Source organism: Macaca fascicularis, chromosome 8, assembly GCF_037993035.2.
Source record: "Macaca fascicularis isolate 582-1 chromosome 8, T2T-MFA8v1.1".
In the NCBI taxonomy this organism is placed as follows: Eukaryota; Metazoa; Chordata; class Mammalia; order Primates; family Cercopithecidae; genus Macaca; species Macaca fascicularis.
The window spans coordinates 153088531-153103624 of record NC_088382.1 but is presented as its reverse complement, the minus strand read 5'-3'; the positions used below and the strand labels follow the sequence as shown (position 1 = coordinate 153103624).

General features: G+C 64.7%; 2 protein-coding genes across 4 annotated transcripts in view; both read left to right on the top strand.

The window, feature by feature from the left end:
• The window catches only part of ZC3H3 (zinc finger CCCH-type containing 3), a 102244-nt gene extending 97838 nt beyond the window's left edge, over positions 1-4406 (top strand). For all 3 annotated transcript variants that reach the window (XM_065519759.1, XM_005564235.5, XM_065519758.1), the window contains 3 exons: positions 1146-1330; positions 1891-2219; positions 3951-4406. In XM_065519759.1, coding sequence (XP_065375831.1) covers positions 1146-1330; positions 1891-2219; positions 3951-4341 — 905 coding nt within the window. In that variant the 3' untranslated portion in view covers positions 4342-4406. The remainder of the gene's footprint in view (positions 1-1145; positions 1331-1890; positions 2220-3950) is intronic.
• Positions 4407-10488: 6082 nt separating this feature from the next.
• MAFA (MAF bZIP transcription factor A) lies at positions 10489-13160 on the top strand. Its single transcript, XM_015455318.4, has one exon. It carries the CDS (start codon positions 10810-10812, stop codon positions 11869-11871), a length of 1062 nt encoding a protein of 353 aa, XP_015310804.3. The 5' UTR covers positions 10489-10809; the 3' UTR covers positions 11872-13160.
• The last annotated feature ends 1934 nt before the right edge of the window (positions 13161-15094 follow it).

Below are 15094 nucleotides of genomic sequence, written 5' to 3'. Positions count from 1 at the left end.
GACAGTGCAGGGAGGGTTGGGGGACAGTGCAGGGAGGGTAGGGGGACAGTGCAGGGAGGGTAGGGAGACAGTGCAGGGAGGGTTGGGGGACAGTGCAGGGCCCGGTTCTGAGCAGGTGCTCACGGCCAGCCCCAGATACAGGAGCAGCACCTGGGATCCCAGATTCTTAGGTCAGGTGCCCGGCAAGGGACCGTGTGGCTGGGAGGATGTGGGTTCGAGGCTGTGGCGCCCCACGAGCTGGGAGCCTCCAGCCTCTCTGCTGCTGCCACAGGTTTGAGCTTCACTCTTGGTGGGTCAGGCAGGGAGCTTGTCACAGTTCGCATTGGGGACGCCTGTCGCCTAGTCCCATGAAGAACAGTTTGGGTGCCCCATGTAGTGGGCTCTGCAGGGGGAGGGGGAGGGCATAGCCTCCCTGAAAGGCCTTGGGCACGAGAGAAGCAGGCAGCTGGGCTGCAGAGCAGAGCCCAGGAGGGGTGGGCAGAGGAAGGGCAGGCTGGGCGCCCTGCTCCACAGGCCGGACTGGGCCGCTGGGGCCTTGGGCAGCCTCTTTGTGTTTCCCTGTGGGCCTGGTAGGAGAGCTGGGGCCATGTTGCTGCCCAGAGCACCTGCTGGCTGGCACACCCCCTGCCCCGTGGGTATAATTAGCGCTGTGACAGGTGCTAGGGATCGCGTGCCCAGCCCAGCCCTGACCCAGTGCGGCCTGGCCTTGGCTGACCTGCCGCACCCTCCCCTGGCCCAGCCCAAGACCCCCAGGTCTGTAGCCACACCCACCTTCCCGGGCTCCCTCTGTGCTGCCAGGATGGGCGGGCTGGGGTCTGGCAGAGGCAGCGGGTGGGCCGAGCCCTGAGCCGGGGCCTGGCTGCAGGTTCTGGGAGTCCGCAGGCTGGCCCAGCCCCGCCCTGCTCTCGGTCTGTGCCCAGGGCTTGCAGTTGCTGAGGGCCTCTTATGGGTGGGTGAGGGCCCAGGTGGAACCTCTCTGGCCTGGTGGCCTCAGCCTTCCAAGAGGAAGCCTTTGCCCCAAGACTTGGACAGAGCCTATGGGGCCCCGTGGTCACTCAGGGGGCCTGGCCTGGCCCTCCTTGCCCTCCCCGTGCAGCGCCACAGCCTCCAGCCGGCCCACCCACCCGCACCCCTTCTCTCTGCAGTGCAAGAAGAAACACACGCTGCTGTGCCCCGACTTCGCCCGCAGGGGGGCGTGTCCCCGCGGCGCCCAGTGCCAGCTGCTCCACCGCACCCAGAAACGCCACAGTCGGCGGGCAGCCACGTCCCCCGCCCCAGGGCCCAGCGACGCAGCTGCCAGGAGCAGGGCCTCGGCCAGCCACGGGCCCAGGTGATGGGGCAGTGGGCGCTGTACATGTGAGCCTGGGTGGCCCCTCCCTGTCCAGGGAGATGCTCAGGGCCCTCTGGTTGAGCACCCCAACTCCAGCTCTTTGGGCCTCAGACCCAGAAATCCAAGGCTGGGGATCACATGACCTCCAGAGATTCCCCTACCCCACTTTCAAGTCTGGACAGAGCCAAGGGCATTCCTGGCCGATGGAGGAAGGTGGGGCTTCACAGAGACCTGCTCACTGGGAGAGGGTGGGAGGCCCAGCCCCGGGAGGAGTCTGGGGGCTCCCTCATCCAGCCCCCCTGCTATGTGGGTGTGAGAGCCCCATGGAGACCAGGAAGCCAAGGCCCTGGACGTGAGGGGCAGGCTTGTTGTGGAGCTGGGGCCTTCTCCACACCCAGCCTGTCCTTGCGGCCAAGGACCAGGCTTGACCTGTGCCTCCAGCTCACCCTGAGACCACGGGGGGCCACGGGAGCAGGAAGCAGCCAAGAGCATGGGCAGCCTGTCGCTGGGTTCCCCGCCTGTCACCCCACTTCACACGTCTGCCCCTTCCTTCCCTGCAGGAAGCCCTCGGCAGCCCAGCGCCCCATCAGGCAGACGCCCAGCTCCCCTGCCCTCACTGCAGCTGCGCTGGCTGCACCTCCCCGCTCCCCAGGGGGGTCAGCCTCTCCCTCATCCTTGAAGGCTTCCTCCTCCTCTTGTTCCTCCTCCTCCTCATCCCCTCCCGCTTCCTTGGACCACGAGGCACCATCTCTCCAGGAGGCCGCCTTAGCAGCGGCACGCTCCAACAGGCTCTGCAAGCTGCCTTCCTTCATCTCCCTGCAGTCCTCACCGAGCCCAGGAGCCCAACCCAGGGTCCGGGCCCCCAGGGCCCCCCTCACCAAGGACTCAGGTAGGCAGCGTGACCTGGCTCAAGCACAGGGGAGTTTTAAATGCCCACCTCAGACCACCACGTCAGAATCTCCAGGTGGGGCCTGGGTGAGTCCCGCAGGCGCCAGGGGTGCACCTGCCAGCCCTCGGGCAGGGCCAGCCAAGGTGCGAGTGTAGCAGTGGCCGCTGTGCAGTCTGCCCCAGCTGAGGGCTGATTTAATTAGAAAGCACCCATTTCTGTTAATTTGTTCTGGAAGATCACCACGCACTCCTGGAGAGAACAGATGTTCCCTCTCCCCCGATGAGCATTTGGGGCTTGGTAAATGGCTCCACTCAGCCTTGTTTAGGAGAGAAAAGAGGATTTTATGGCTGCAAACGACCCTTTCTGTAAACATTTTACAGCTCTCCGCGCGTTTGAGTGACGATAAACCCCACGCAGCTCAGCGGGCTGCAAATTTGCGACCATACGGCTATCATTTTATTGTCATATTTCACGGTCGTAACGTTAATGGAAGATGCTTGCTGCAGCCTTCTCCAACAGCTCCGCTGAGCACGCTCAAACGCCTGCCTCGGAGGGGCCGCCTCCTGTTCACAGCCTTCACATCAGGGGCATGGAACCGTGGCCAGACCCTCTGCCCCACGAGACCTGGGCACCCGCTCCCTCCATCTGGGTGGGCCTCTCTGGGTTGGGGGAGCAGATGGGGCCCCGAGGCAGCCACTATTTTTTTTTTTTTTTTTAAAGATCAGGAACCTAGCAGCCAGTTCCAGAGCCAGTGGAGGTGGGCAGGGTGCTGAGGGGTCCAGTGTGCAGCTTGGGTGGGGCCCAGGAAAGGCTGCAGAAACCTCCCCTGCTTGGCCATGGCCAGGAGCTCCGGCAGGTGGAGGTGCCTGGGACAGTCTCTGGGCAGGAAGCTGGAGCTGCTACTGGAGCGTCCACCGCAGGGGCAGGCTGACAGGGCAGAGCCTGTGTAGTCTGTAGCCTGGGTCCTGGCTGCTGGGCCCAACTCAACTGTGCGTGGGTGAGCGGGCTCATCAGCCCTGAAGAGGGGCACCTGGGCAGGGCCAGTCCTGTGGGCAGCTACACGGAGGCATCTCTATTCAGCGGGCTGCCGCGGTGCCTGTCAGGTGGTCTGGAGATCTGGGGAGGGAGGAGAGGCGCTGGCACCCAGTGAGTGAACATTCATGGGGCAGGAGCCCCTGGGCTTCCCCACTGTGGGGAACTGCTCCCTCCTACACTGCCTGCCTCCAGGCCCTGCCCGCCTCACCCTGGGGCCTCTGTTCTGCTCCTGCCCCTCCCCGCCACAGCTCATGTGCACCCCGACTTTCCACATGGAAGGTGTATCGTGGCCGCCTCACATGTCTGGCAGCCTCACTGATTGTGCGGGGTTGTCTGGTGCTGTGTGCGCCGGTACTGACGGCTCACCCTGTAGACCTTGGGGCCAGGACTGCTGCCCGCCCAAGAGGACCCTTGGACTGTAGGCAGAAGCCTCAGTTGACCTCATAGACTGAGCCTGCACCATGACTAGACAGCCACAGAGGCTCACCAGGACCCGTTGGCAGCAGGGGGCAGAAGCTGAGGCCTGTGGCCTGACTGTACTCTTCTCTCTAGAACTCGGGGGGGGGGTCTCTAGACCCTGCCATGTGTGTTTAGGCTGACAGAACTCCCCCGTCCTGAGCCCCTGACCAGGAGCTTTGCAGGCTGGGAGGTTCTTCGGGGGTTTCCTGGCACCTGACTTTTGCCATCTCTACATAGGGAAGCCTCTGCACATCAAACCGCGTCTGTGAGGACCCCAGGGACCGGCCTGCACCTACCTCAGACCCTCATCCTTGGAGAGGAAAGAGGCTCTGTCTGCCACTGTGTCCCAGAGGAGGGCCGCCCGCCACCAAGCCTCACCTGGGGGCCTCACCTGGGGCCCTCACCTGGGGGCCACAGGGACACTGCTCTGCCTGCCTGGCCCTCAACCTTCCATGACCAGCGTGTGCTCAGGGCCTGGTCTTCCTCCCCCAAGCCGGGCCCCTGTCCCCACCCCACCGCCCTCCAGGGTGCCAGGCAGGGCTGGCCTCCAGGCCTGTCCCCGACTGCCATTGGCAACAGTGGCCCTGCAGCCCCCCAGCCCTCCCCACCCAGGTCTTCGACCCAGTGAAGAGGCCACTGGCCGGGCCTCCCAGGCAGGTGTTTTATGTTCAGCAATAAAGGTTCTGTCCGTAACTGGTTGGCTTGTCCTGACTCTTGCCACTGCCAGGTGGAAAGCACCGCGCCTCTGGGCAGGACTATGGGGCCCTTTCCTACCTCCCAGGATGGTTCAGAAGTCAGAAGGAGCTTCTCCTTGGACCTGAGCAGCACCGTCTGGGGTGGGGAAGGCCTAGGGGGCACTCTGGGGCCCCAGGTGCAACAGGCTGGAGCCATGGTGGGCGGGGCAGCTCAGCCAGCTCCCAGCTCCCCCACTCTTCACGGGTGCCCCTGCTGGAGGGACCTGGCCAGAAGGCCTGGCTGAGGTTGTGTCAGGGACCCTGGATTGGGGGAGGCAAGTCTTGGAGGGGCACAGGCTCCTCTAGGCATCCGTTCCCACCTTCCCTCACCTCCAGAGAAATGGGGGGTTGCCCCGGGAGAGGCAGGCCAGCAACGCCTTCAGGGCCCCCACAGTGCAGCCTGGAGTCAGATGCATGAGCCTTGTGCCCTCTGCCTGCCTGGGCTCCAGGTGGGTGGCACTGCCACTGCCCAGCCCACACCCCGCAGGGCCCCTTGGCCTGGTCCACACTTGGGCGGGGAGAATGCTCCGCCCCCTCAAGGTCCTGGACTCCACCCTGGAGTGGAGCGTCCTGACGTTGGCATCAGAGGGTCCGAGGCGCGAGGCTGGTGGGATGGTTCTACCAGGGCGCGTGCTGGGTGACATGGCGGCAGTTTCCAGTTCTTTCCATGGGGGTCGTCGCTGTGACCTCTACCCTGAGCCCCTGGGACCCAGCCTGTAGCCTTGGCCCTGTTGCAGCCAGATTGGGTGGGATGGCAGATTCTGGAAGCCAGAGCTGTGGGCGGGGTGTGCCCAGCTGGCTTCTGTCCCCTCCAGCACTGGCCCAGCTCACCCAGACCCAGGTGTTGACAGGGGCTCATGGCCTTGTTTGGGACCCCAGATTTGAGGGTGGGCACCGGGTGGACATGAGGCAGCCAGATCCTCTAACTTCACTTCGTGCCACTGGCAAGTGTCTGCTGCAGGCCCAGTGGGCAGCTGGACCCACCCATGGGTGCCACTGCTTTCAGCCGCCCTGGGGCTGGCACACGGCCCTGAAACATGAAATGTCCGTGGGTGGTGGGTGGTGGGGGGTAGGGAATAGGCGCCCCGTCCACCCAGCACCTGTCTGGGACTGTGAGCGCTGCCATCTGACACACGGCATGGCCACTTGCAGGCCTGGAGCACTGCTCGTGGGCAAGGGGTGTGACAGCAGTTCAGCGCCAGGTCCACTGTCCCCCAATGCAGCCCCCGCCCCGGAGCAGCCAGCAGGAAGGCTCAGAAAAGGCTGGCCACTGCCTTCGGGGGGCACCATGGTGTCCCAGTACCCCACCTGGGGACCTTGTGCAGCCCGGGCTCTGCCTGGTCACAAGTCCCTGCGTTTCCCCTGCATGGAGTGTGCCCATTTGGTCACATGAGGCCCCTCATGCCAAGGGGCAGCTGGCAGCAGACCAGTGACTGCCAGGGCACCTGGCCAAGGGACCCGGGAGGCTGGGACTAGGAGAGTCCCTGCCCCTGCATTGACCATGGCCCCAGCTGAGGACAGCCTGGTGGAATGTGCCCTGCTGGGGTGGTCAGACGGAGGGCTTCCTGAGGAGAGGGGTGCGTAACCCCGCACCCAAGCCCACGCGTGCAGCAGTGGTGTGTACTGGGGCAGCCGGAGGGAAACCCCACAGCGGAAGCACACGGCACCCTGGGGGGTCCTCAGAGCCCTGGTGGGGCATGGCCGGGTCCCAGGCAGGTGATGCCCCCACCCAGCGCCAAGCAGATGGGTTTTAGGGCTGTTGCCTCGTCTGAGGGAGATGTGATGGCCACAGAGGTGGGAGCCGTGGGCAGAGTCCAGGGCCACTGCGGGAGGTGGATGGGCGAGCGGGCGGGGGGGCAGCAGTGACTTCAGAGTGTGGCTCTGTGTCCCGTGCGCCTGGAGGGGTGTCGGCTGGGCAATCGGATGCTGGCCTGGAGTCCCCTGGGGGCTGGGAGGTGACCGAAGGGTGAGTGTCTGGGGGTCAGCCGGGAGCGCCCGCACCTTCCTGGGCTAAGCCTGTGCCCATCCTGCCTCTGGGCTGAGGGCTGACCCTGCGTCGCTTAGCGCCCAGCAGCACGGGAGCTCAGAGGGCAGGGAGTTGGGCGTGTCGTGGCTGAGCGAGCGCCCTGACTGGCGCCTGGCATACAGTAGGCGCACCATCCGTGCTTGAGTAGGGGCACAAGGAAGGGCGGAGCAGCGACAGGCTAAGGAGGGACTCAGGAGGCCCTGGGCTTGTTTTTTGGTTGTTTTGTTCTTAAATGCAAATGAGCCCCTGCATGGAGGAGGGGCGCCCGACAGCAGGAGCAGGGTGGGGGTGGAGGCAGCCCCAGCAGCCCCTATCCCAGAAGACACAGAGCCTCTGTCTGCGGGACAGAGAAGGTTCTGTCTCCTGTGATCACTTCGCCCAGCAAACGCAGGCACCGGGGGTGTGGGGGTTCTCCCACCTAAATAAATGCCTCCAAAATGACACTCCACTCCAGACCCCACGCGAGGCTCGACGCAGTTCCGAGCACTCACTCTTGGGGTGGCAGGGTGAGGTTCAGGAGGCCCACGCATGGCCTGGCAGGGTCAGCTCAGCCCTCCTGTGCCCCGTGCTCTGGCAGCGGTGGAGGAGCTGTGCCGCGACAGTCCCCTCAGGCCCCTCCCTGCCGTCAAAGGCATGAGCTCAGGGCCCCAGCAGACAGCAGACTGCGTGGGGTCCCATGGTGGACAGCAGAGAGGGCTGTGGGGGTCAGGTGGTGAACACCCCAACCTCCCTGTCCCTCCTCGTACCAGGTTTCCCTCCACCCAGAGCCCTCTGGGGACCCACGATGACTTCCTGGACCCTACACCAGCCCCCATGGGCTCTGATCTTGACCCAGCCACCCTGGGCCCTTCTGGCCCCTCCCAGGCAGTGGCTCTGGGCTCCCTGCTCCCTGGCCTAAAGGGGTGGCCCCTCCATCTGCTCAGGTGTCCATGAGGCCCCAACCCCACTAACCCAGAACTCCCCATCTAGCCAACCTTCTACCTTCCCACAAACGTGTGGGGCACAGGCCTTGAGGTGGCCTCATGACCCACCCCCCCCTCCAGCGTTCCCACCCTTGGGTGACCCCTTTCCTCCAACAGACTCGTGGAGGAAACTCGTCTGAAGCACGTGCATCCCTCCACCTTTCTCTCTTGGATGCACACACTGGGAACCAGCAGCCATGCTGTGAGGAAGCCCAACCAGCTGCGGGGAGCAGCCCTGTGGAGGTGTCATAAGCAGCTGTTTCGGCCGACAGCTGTCACCATCTGCCAGGCCTGGGTGTGAAGGCCCTGCCCAATGGCACCATCCATCAGCTGACCTGTCACCCCAACCCTCAAGTCCTCCCAGCTGTCAGGACCAGAGGAAAGCTGTGCCCCTATTCCCAGGACACATCTCCCCCTTACAGAGCCCATGGATAAAATAATGCTGCCTGTGCCATCAAGCTCCAGGGGGCTTCTCAACAAGCGACCCTGGCCACCTTCCAGATGGGATGTGCCCCCTAGGCCGGCTGGCTGACATACACTAGGTGCTCAAGAGAAGCCTGCTGGGTGTATTGAGTTACCCAGCCACACAGACGGCCCCTGTGGAATTCTGTGAGGACCAAATACTGAAAGTTTGGAGGGTGTGAGAAGCCCTTGGGTGGGAGGCTGGCGGAAAGGGAGAGTGCTTCTGGGAGCCCAGGGAACAGCCGTGCACGGGTGAATTCTAGGGAGCCATCCTGGCTCGGTGGTGACAGCACCAAGCCTCGAGGAGGGCTTGGCAGGCTTGGGGTAGGTGGGTTAGGGCCGATCTTTGAGGCCACCCCAGCCTCCACCACCTTATCCCACCTCTTAGAGCAAGATGAGGCACTTAGGCTTCCTATGGGTGGTGGCAGGATGGGGGTGCCACCGAGTCCAAGCATGGCTGTGGGGTCAGTGTCCCTCAGCCTGCGGTCATAGCTGTGACCCCTGGGAGGGTTCCCATTGCAACAGCCTGGGGTCAGGCACCTCCTTCATTCCCACGGGTGTGCCAGAGTCTCCTGGGCTGGCGACAAAAAACCCTCCCCTGGTCTACTTGGCCTGACAGGAGCCACAGTGCGACGGGTTGGGGGGTCGGGTGGGGGCAGTGAGGACACAGCACAATGCAAACACTCTCTCTTTCCTCTTGAACTCCCTTTCCAGCGTGCCCCAGGGCCGCCAGGGTGTGGTGCCTAGAAATGCTGCTAAACCCTTGGAGCGGCCGTGGAAGGGCCCTCTAGCCCCAAGGCATCTTGCGGGGCTGCAGGTACAGACAACCTCGACTACCACCAGCTCTACTGCTCGGTAGCATCCTCCCTTCCCGGGCCTCCGTCTCGATGCAGGGTGCCATAAAGGAAACCCCACACCCCTGGCTGGTGGACCACTCATGTGGTCTCAAGTCCAGGTACCTGGTGTGGGGACTTGGCTGCTGCATGCCCACTTCATTTCTTCATCTATAGAAGGCTCATGACACTGGGAGGGTGGTTGTGAGGCCACCAACCTGCAACACTGGTTGCAGCATGGAGTCCTGAATGAGCTGAAACGGGTGGGGAGCTCAGAGTCCCCTCTGGGACAGGGTCTGGGGAGAGGGATCCCTGCAGGTGGGTCCTCATGCTGTCCTTGGCCCTGCCTTGCAGGGAGGAAGGCCTGGTCTTCCCAAATCTGCAGTCCCAGCTCTGCCCAGAGGAGTGGGAGGGTCCAGGGGAGGGCCAGGGACACCCCGAGACACCTTAGGAAGCAGGTGTTCAGTCCTCACTGCATGACCCTCTGGCTACAAAACCATCGATCTTTGTAGAGGGAAGGAGGTGAGGGCCTGGCACTAAATCAGTGGCGCCGTGACCAGGCCTCCCCATGGCCTCTGTGCAACTTATTCCAGGTTATTTTCTCTACACAGGTGGTTACATTTTAGACTTATTTTTTTAATTGTTGAAGTCATAGAACAGCAATGGAGAGAATTTAGAGCAAAACCAATAGGCCCACTTCGGGTCACTGGCCTCTGACTCTAGGGGCATCCCTCCCATCACCCGGCTCGCTGGCGTCGGGGACCTGGGGTCACAGGCCCATTGCCCATCGTCGCCTGCCTTGCCCCGTGAACCGGAGCTGTCTCCTCCCAACAGGTGCACGGCCGCCAGGTGGAAATCCCCGCCTCCCTGCCTCAGTTACCCCCATCCCATCCCACTCCAGGCCCAGCAAGGCGCCTCCAGCCCCGCCGGGGGCGAAACTGGGTGGTGGGCGGCTTGGACCGGGATTCCTAACGCCCTGAGGGGCCGCCAGCCCGTGGGCCCCGCCGCCGCCGCTGCCGCTCGCACCCACCCGAGTCGTCCCGCGACCCCCACAGTCCTGCGCCCTCCGCGGCCCCCCACACGCCAGCCCTACGTCCCCGGCCCCTCGCGCCGCCCCCCACGCGTGTGTGTCCCTCCTCCCGCCCGGTGCGTCCAGGCGCCCGGAGGTGCCGGCAACTTTGTTGATCAAATTCCTGAACGCGCCTGAGCCGCGGGCTAAATATAACCCGCTTAGCGAGCCACGCTCTGCCGGGCCGCGCGGTGTCACCCGTGTCCAGAGGCCCGGAGTTCCCGCCGCTGCCGCCGCTGCTAGCGGAGCTGCCTCCGGCCCCGAGGCCGGGCAGCGAACCCAGGGGGCCCAGGGGGCACCCCGCCGCGTGGCCGGAAGCGGACGAGGCCCCGAGGGGGTCCCCGGGCGCGGCCCGCGTCTGCTTCTCTGGACTCTCCGGCCGCCCGGTCTGGGAGCTGAGGCCCCTGGGGACCGCAGTTGCCCCCTGCGACCGCGCGCCCTCTGCCCGTGCAGTGCCCCGTGATGGCCACCAGAGGGCCCTGCCCTCTCCTCTCGCCAGCGGCCCGTCCCCACCCCTTCCCACAGCTGTTTCCCGCAGGAGATTGACAGCTGGGCGCTGAGTTGCCATGGGGATAAGCAAATGAGGGCGGCGGGGCTGGGGCTCCGATTGGCCCGGGGGCGCGCGCCCCTCCTGGGGAGGCGGGCCCAGGCGCCCGTCTCTATAAAGGGGCGCGCGCAGCTTCGCGTTTAGCCGTGGGAGGCGGGGCCGGCCGGCGGCGCGGGTGGGGCGCGGGAGCGGGTCCGGAGCAGCCCGAGGCGGCGGCCGCGGGGAGGAGGCGGCGGCACGGGCCTGGGATCGACCGAGACGCCCGGCCAGCGGCGCCCCTAGCGCGCCGCCCGGAGTTGACCACGTGAAACTTTTCCCTGCGCCGCTCGGCGCCGTCGCCCCGTGCCGGCGCCCCCCCGCCCCCGCCGGGACCGCCGCCCGCGGGGAGCAGGGGGGGGAGAGGCCCGCGGCTCCCCCCCCTCGCGCCGCCCGTCGGGGCGCGGCCGGGCGCGGGCCCCGGGCGATGGCCGCGGAGCTGGCGATGGGCCCCGAGCTGCCCAGCAGCCCGCTGGCCATCGAGTACGTCAACGACTTCGACCTGATGAAGTTCGAGGTGAAGAAGGAGCCGCCCGAGGCCGAACGCTTCTGCCACCGCCTGCCTCCCGGCTCGCTGTCCTCGACGCCACTCAGCACGCCCTGCTCCTCCGTGCCCTCCTCGCCCAGCTTCTGCGCGCCCAGCCCGGGCACCGGCGGCGGCGGCGCCGCGGGGGGCGGCGGCGGTGCGTCTCAGGCCGGGGGCGCCCCCGGGCCGCCGAGCGGGGGCCCCGGCGCCGTCGGGGGCACCTCGGGGAAGCCGGCGCTGGAGGATCTGTACTGGATGAGCGGCTACCAGCACCACCTCAACCCCGAGGCGCTCAACCTGACGCCCGAGGACGCGGTGGAGGCGCTCATCGGCAGCGGCCACCACGGCGCGCACCACGGCGCGCACCACCCGGCGGCCACCGCGGCCTACGAGGCTTTCCGCGGCCCGGGCTTCGCGGGCGGCGGCGGCGCGGACGACATGGGCGCCGGGCACCACCACGGCGCGCACCACGCCGCCCACCACCACCATGTCGCCCACCACCACCACCACCACCACCACCATGGCGGCGCGGGCCACGGCGGCGGCGGCGCGGGCCACCACGTGCGCCTGGAGGAGCGCTTCTCCGACGACCAGCTGGTGTCCATGTCGGTGCGCGAGCTGAACCGGCAGCTCCGCGGCTTCAGCAAGGAGGAGGTCATCCGGCTCAAGCAGAAGCGGCGCACACTCAAGAACCGCGGCTACGCGCAGTCCTGCCGTTTCAAGCGGGTGCAGCAGCGGCACATTCTGGAGAGCGAGAAGTGCCAACTCCAGAGCCAGGTGGAGCAGCTGAAGCTGGAGGTGGGGCGCCTGGCCAAAGAGCGGGACCTGTACAAGGAGAAATACGAGAAGCTGGCGGGCCGGGGCGGCCCCGGGGGCGCGGGCGGGGCCGGTTTCCCGCGGGAGCCTTCGCCGCCGCAGGCCGGTCCCGGCGGGGCCAGGGGCGCTCCCGACTTCTTCCTGTAGGCGCCGGACCCCGAGCCCGCGCCGCCATCGCCGGGGACAAGTTCGCGCAGGCCTCGCAGGGCCTCGGCTCGGACTCCGCGGTCCAGGACGTGGACGCTAGGCCCGGCCCGGCCCGGCCGTGCTGGCCCCGCTGCCAAGTCTGCGGGCGCGGGGCTGGAGGCCCCTTCGCTCCCGGCCCCCGTTCGTGCGCGTCGGCCTGGGTCGCCCTCCTGACGTTGCGCGGAGAACGGTGATTTCCAAGGAAACTTGAGCCAGGTCTAACTTCTTTCCAAGCGTCCACTTGTGAATATGTCGAACGTGGTTCTCCGTTCCCACCTTCGCCCTGCCAGCCGAGAGGGGCCGCGCTGCCGTCCCTTTCCGGGTAGCCCCTGCCTTCCCCCGCCCTCCTCCGTTCTCTTCTCAGCCTCCCTTTCCTTGCCTTTTTTAACTTCCCCTCCCCCTTTTAAAATCGGTCTTATTTTCGAAGTATTTATCTTTATTATGCTTGGTGATTAGAAAAGAAAGCCTTGGAGGAAGCCCCTTCCTTCCCCAGCCGGGGTCCGCCTCAGTCGCGAGTCGCAGCATGAGTCGCTCGCCAGGAGGGGCCCTGCCCCTGCCTGCCCCCTCCCCGCTTGCCCCCGACCCTGTTACCGGCGTTCCCTGGAGCTCGAAACCAGGGACGTCACCTGTGCTGTGTCCAGCCTGCTGTCCTATGCTCAACGGTGGGGGGAGGGGGGTGGGTCCTGTGCTCAGCCGGGTGGGGGCTGGCCCGGACCCCGAGCTGCTGTCTCTCTATGCACCAGAACATATCTATGACTCCTGGGGAAATGTATCTTATTTTAACCTTCAAGACAAGTGAAAGAAAAAAGTAATGCACAGTATTTCTAGCAGAAAAAAAAAATTTTTTTTAAGAGGAGGCTTGGGCCAGAGCCTCCTGGCATGAGGCGGGTGGAGAAAGTGTTTTTATTTTAATTTAAATTGTGTTTCGTTTTGTTTGTGGAATCTTTCTTTAACGCTTCATGGCTTTTTGGACTAGCTGGGGGAGAGGGCGAGGAGGCGGGTGCTCCCGGCCCTGTAGGCTGGGCCAGGCGCCTGGGGGATCCGCCCGGTTTTCCGGGGCCCTCAGGGGCCATCACTGGGATTCCAGCCGGTCCACACCCCTCCCCTGAGCACTCGGAGTGGAAGGTGCGCCCACTTGTTGAAAGTTTTGTTGTGTAGTTGGTTTTCGTTGATTTCTTTTTTCATTTGCTACGAAACTGAGAAAAAGAAAAAAATACACAAAATAAATCCGTTTAGATCCAAGTCACTGCAGCCTGGCTGTTTGTCGGTGGCTTTCAGTTTTGCTGTGTTTCTCCCAGAATCCAAGGAAGAGGAGGGCCCTGCATTGGGCTTTGTGCGGCCCTGGGTGACGGCAGGACCAGGGAGAAACTGAGCAGCGAGGCACCGTCAGCCGGCCCTTACCCTGCAGACCTGTGCCCTCTGCGTCTGCCCCTGGTGAGGAAAGACCGAGGGGCTTTTGGGGAGAGTCACTGAGGCAAGCTGCGGGTGCAGGGCAGGAGGTGTCCTTGGTGGGATGCCCCGCTGCATCCTGGTGGCCAGAACTGTCCCCAGCCCTCGGAGTCCGCCAGTCTCCCACCTGAAGGCGCAGCCTGCCCTCGTTCCTCTGAACGGCTGGGTGGGCATGGGCTGGGAGCACCGGGGAGGAGGCAGCACCCCCGAAATCTCACCCCCAGGGCGGCTGCAGGACGTGTGGTTGATGGTTCCCTCCCTACACTGCCGGAGGAGAGGCAGACGAGGGTCCGTGGTTTGCAAATTTGGAGAGAGGACTTCTGGCCTGCAAGGGCTCCCCAGGCTTGCCTTTTTTGGGAGGGGGCTCTGCTGCTTTTCCGTCGGGGGTAAACAGAGGTTCTTTCTGGGGACGGGACGGAATTATCTGTGAGTGAGTCTCCTGAGATTGTTTTATTGTTTCAAGTGGAGAGACCTGGAGGAACGCGCGAGTCCCTGTGGGTCCCTGCCGCCTCCCCCTTTGCTTTCGGGTCTCTGTGGGAGTTCCAGCAGAATCCCAGCAGGGGAGCCAGCCGTGAAGGCATCTCTGTGGAGGAATATGCTGGTGGGAATTAAAGAAGTGTGGGGCGGAAGATGGAATTGAAGAGACTACGTCGGCAGGGACAGTCGGGTTCCAGCCAGCCTTGAGTGGCTCAGCCGCCCGGCCGGGGCCTTCGCTCACAGAGGCCACCTCTCCCCAAGGAGGGGCAGGGAGCCTGCCTTGGGCACATTCTCGGATGGGAATCTGCTGGCTTATTTTTCGTAGTCCGAAGTTGTAAAGAGCAGAGGACATGGGACACCTTAGTTTTCACCATTGCCGCCCCCAGGAGCCCTTTGCACAGAGCCTTTTTCCTGGCCGAGAAAGTACAGGACCCAGCGGCTTCTGGAAGCCCAGATCAGAGGTAGCCTTTTTGGGGTGGGAGCGGCGGGCAGGGAGCTGTGTCACTCTCCCTGCCCCCTACCCCCACCCCAGGCGCCTGGGAGCCCCGCACTCAGGGGCCAGAACTGGGCCTCCCGGTGCACGGGGCCTGCTGGAGGCTTGCTGGGTTTGGGACTTAGAGGAACTCCGCTGCGGCGTGTGCCCGGGCTACCACCGGATCCAGCCTTCTCCGCAGCGTGGCGGGGCCTGAGCCAGGGAGCCTTAGCAGCTGCTGCCGCTGGAGTCAGTTCACTTTCCTATTTTCTATTTTCTCTCCCCTTTCTCTTTCTCTCTCATCTGTCCCCCTCCCCACCCCCCACCACACACAAGGTGGAGCAGGCAGGTGAGCACGGGGACTGCTTATTCCTGTGTTCCGAGACAGAGCTTTTCTGAAAACCATTTTGGGGGACCCGTGAACCCCCGTGGGAAGATGACCATGTGTGGAAAGCACCTTTGGCTGCAGTTGCACCCGTGCCCACCCACACAGCACAGGCCTGGACCAGCGGCACACACCTGACCCAGACGCCTTACAGCTTGGAGGGCTGGCTGGAGGCCTCGGTGTGACCCTTCGGTCAGGAGGGCCTGCTGCAGCCAGGCCTGGCTGGGGCTGGCAGCGGGGGAGGATGGGCAGCTCTGGGGTTCCTGGCTGAGGGAGATTATGTGGCCACGAATCGGAGAATTAGATCCCTCAGCTCCTTCTCACTGGGCCTGGGGCCCTGGAGGGCAGCAGAGCTGGAGTTGCCAACGGCACTCGTGACCACGTGTGTCCCTTGTGTGCAA

Coding starts and splice junctions, on each gene's coding strand:
- MAFA (XM_015455318.4), top strand. CDS start 10,810: ATGGCCGCGGAGCTGGCGATGGGCCCCGAGCTGCCCAGCAGCCCGCTG.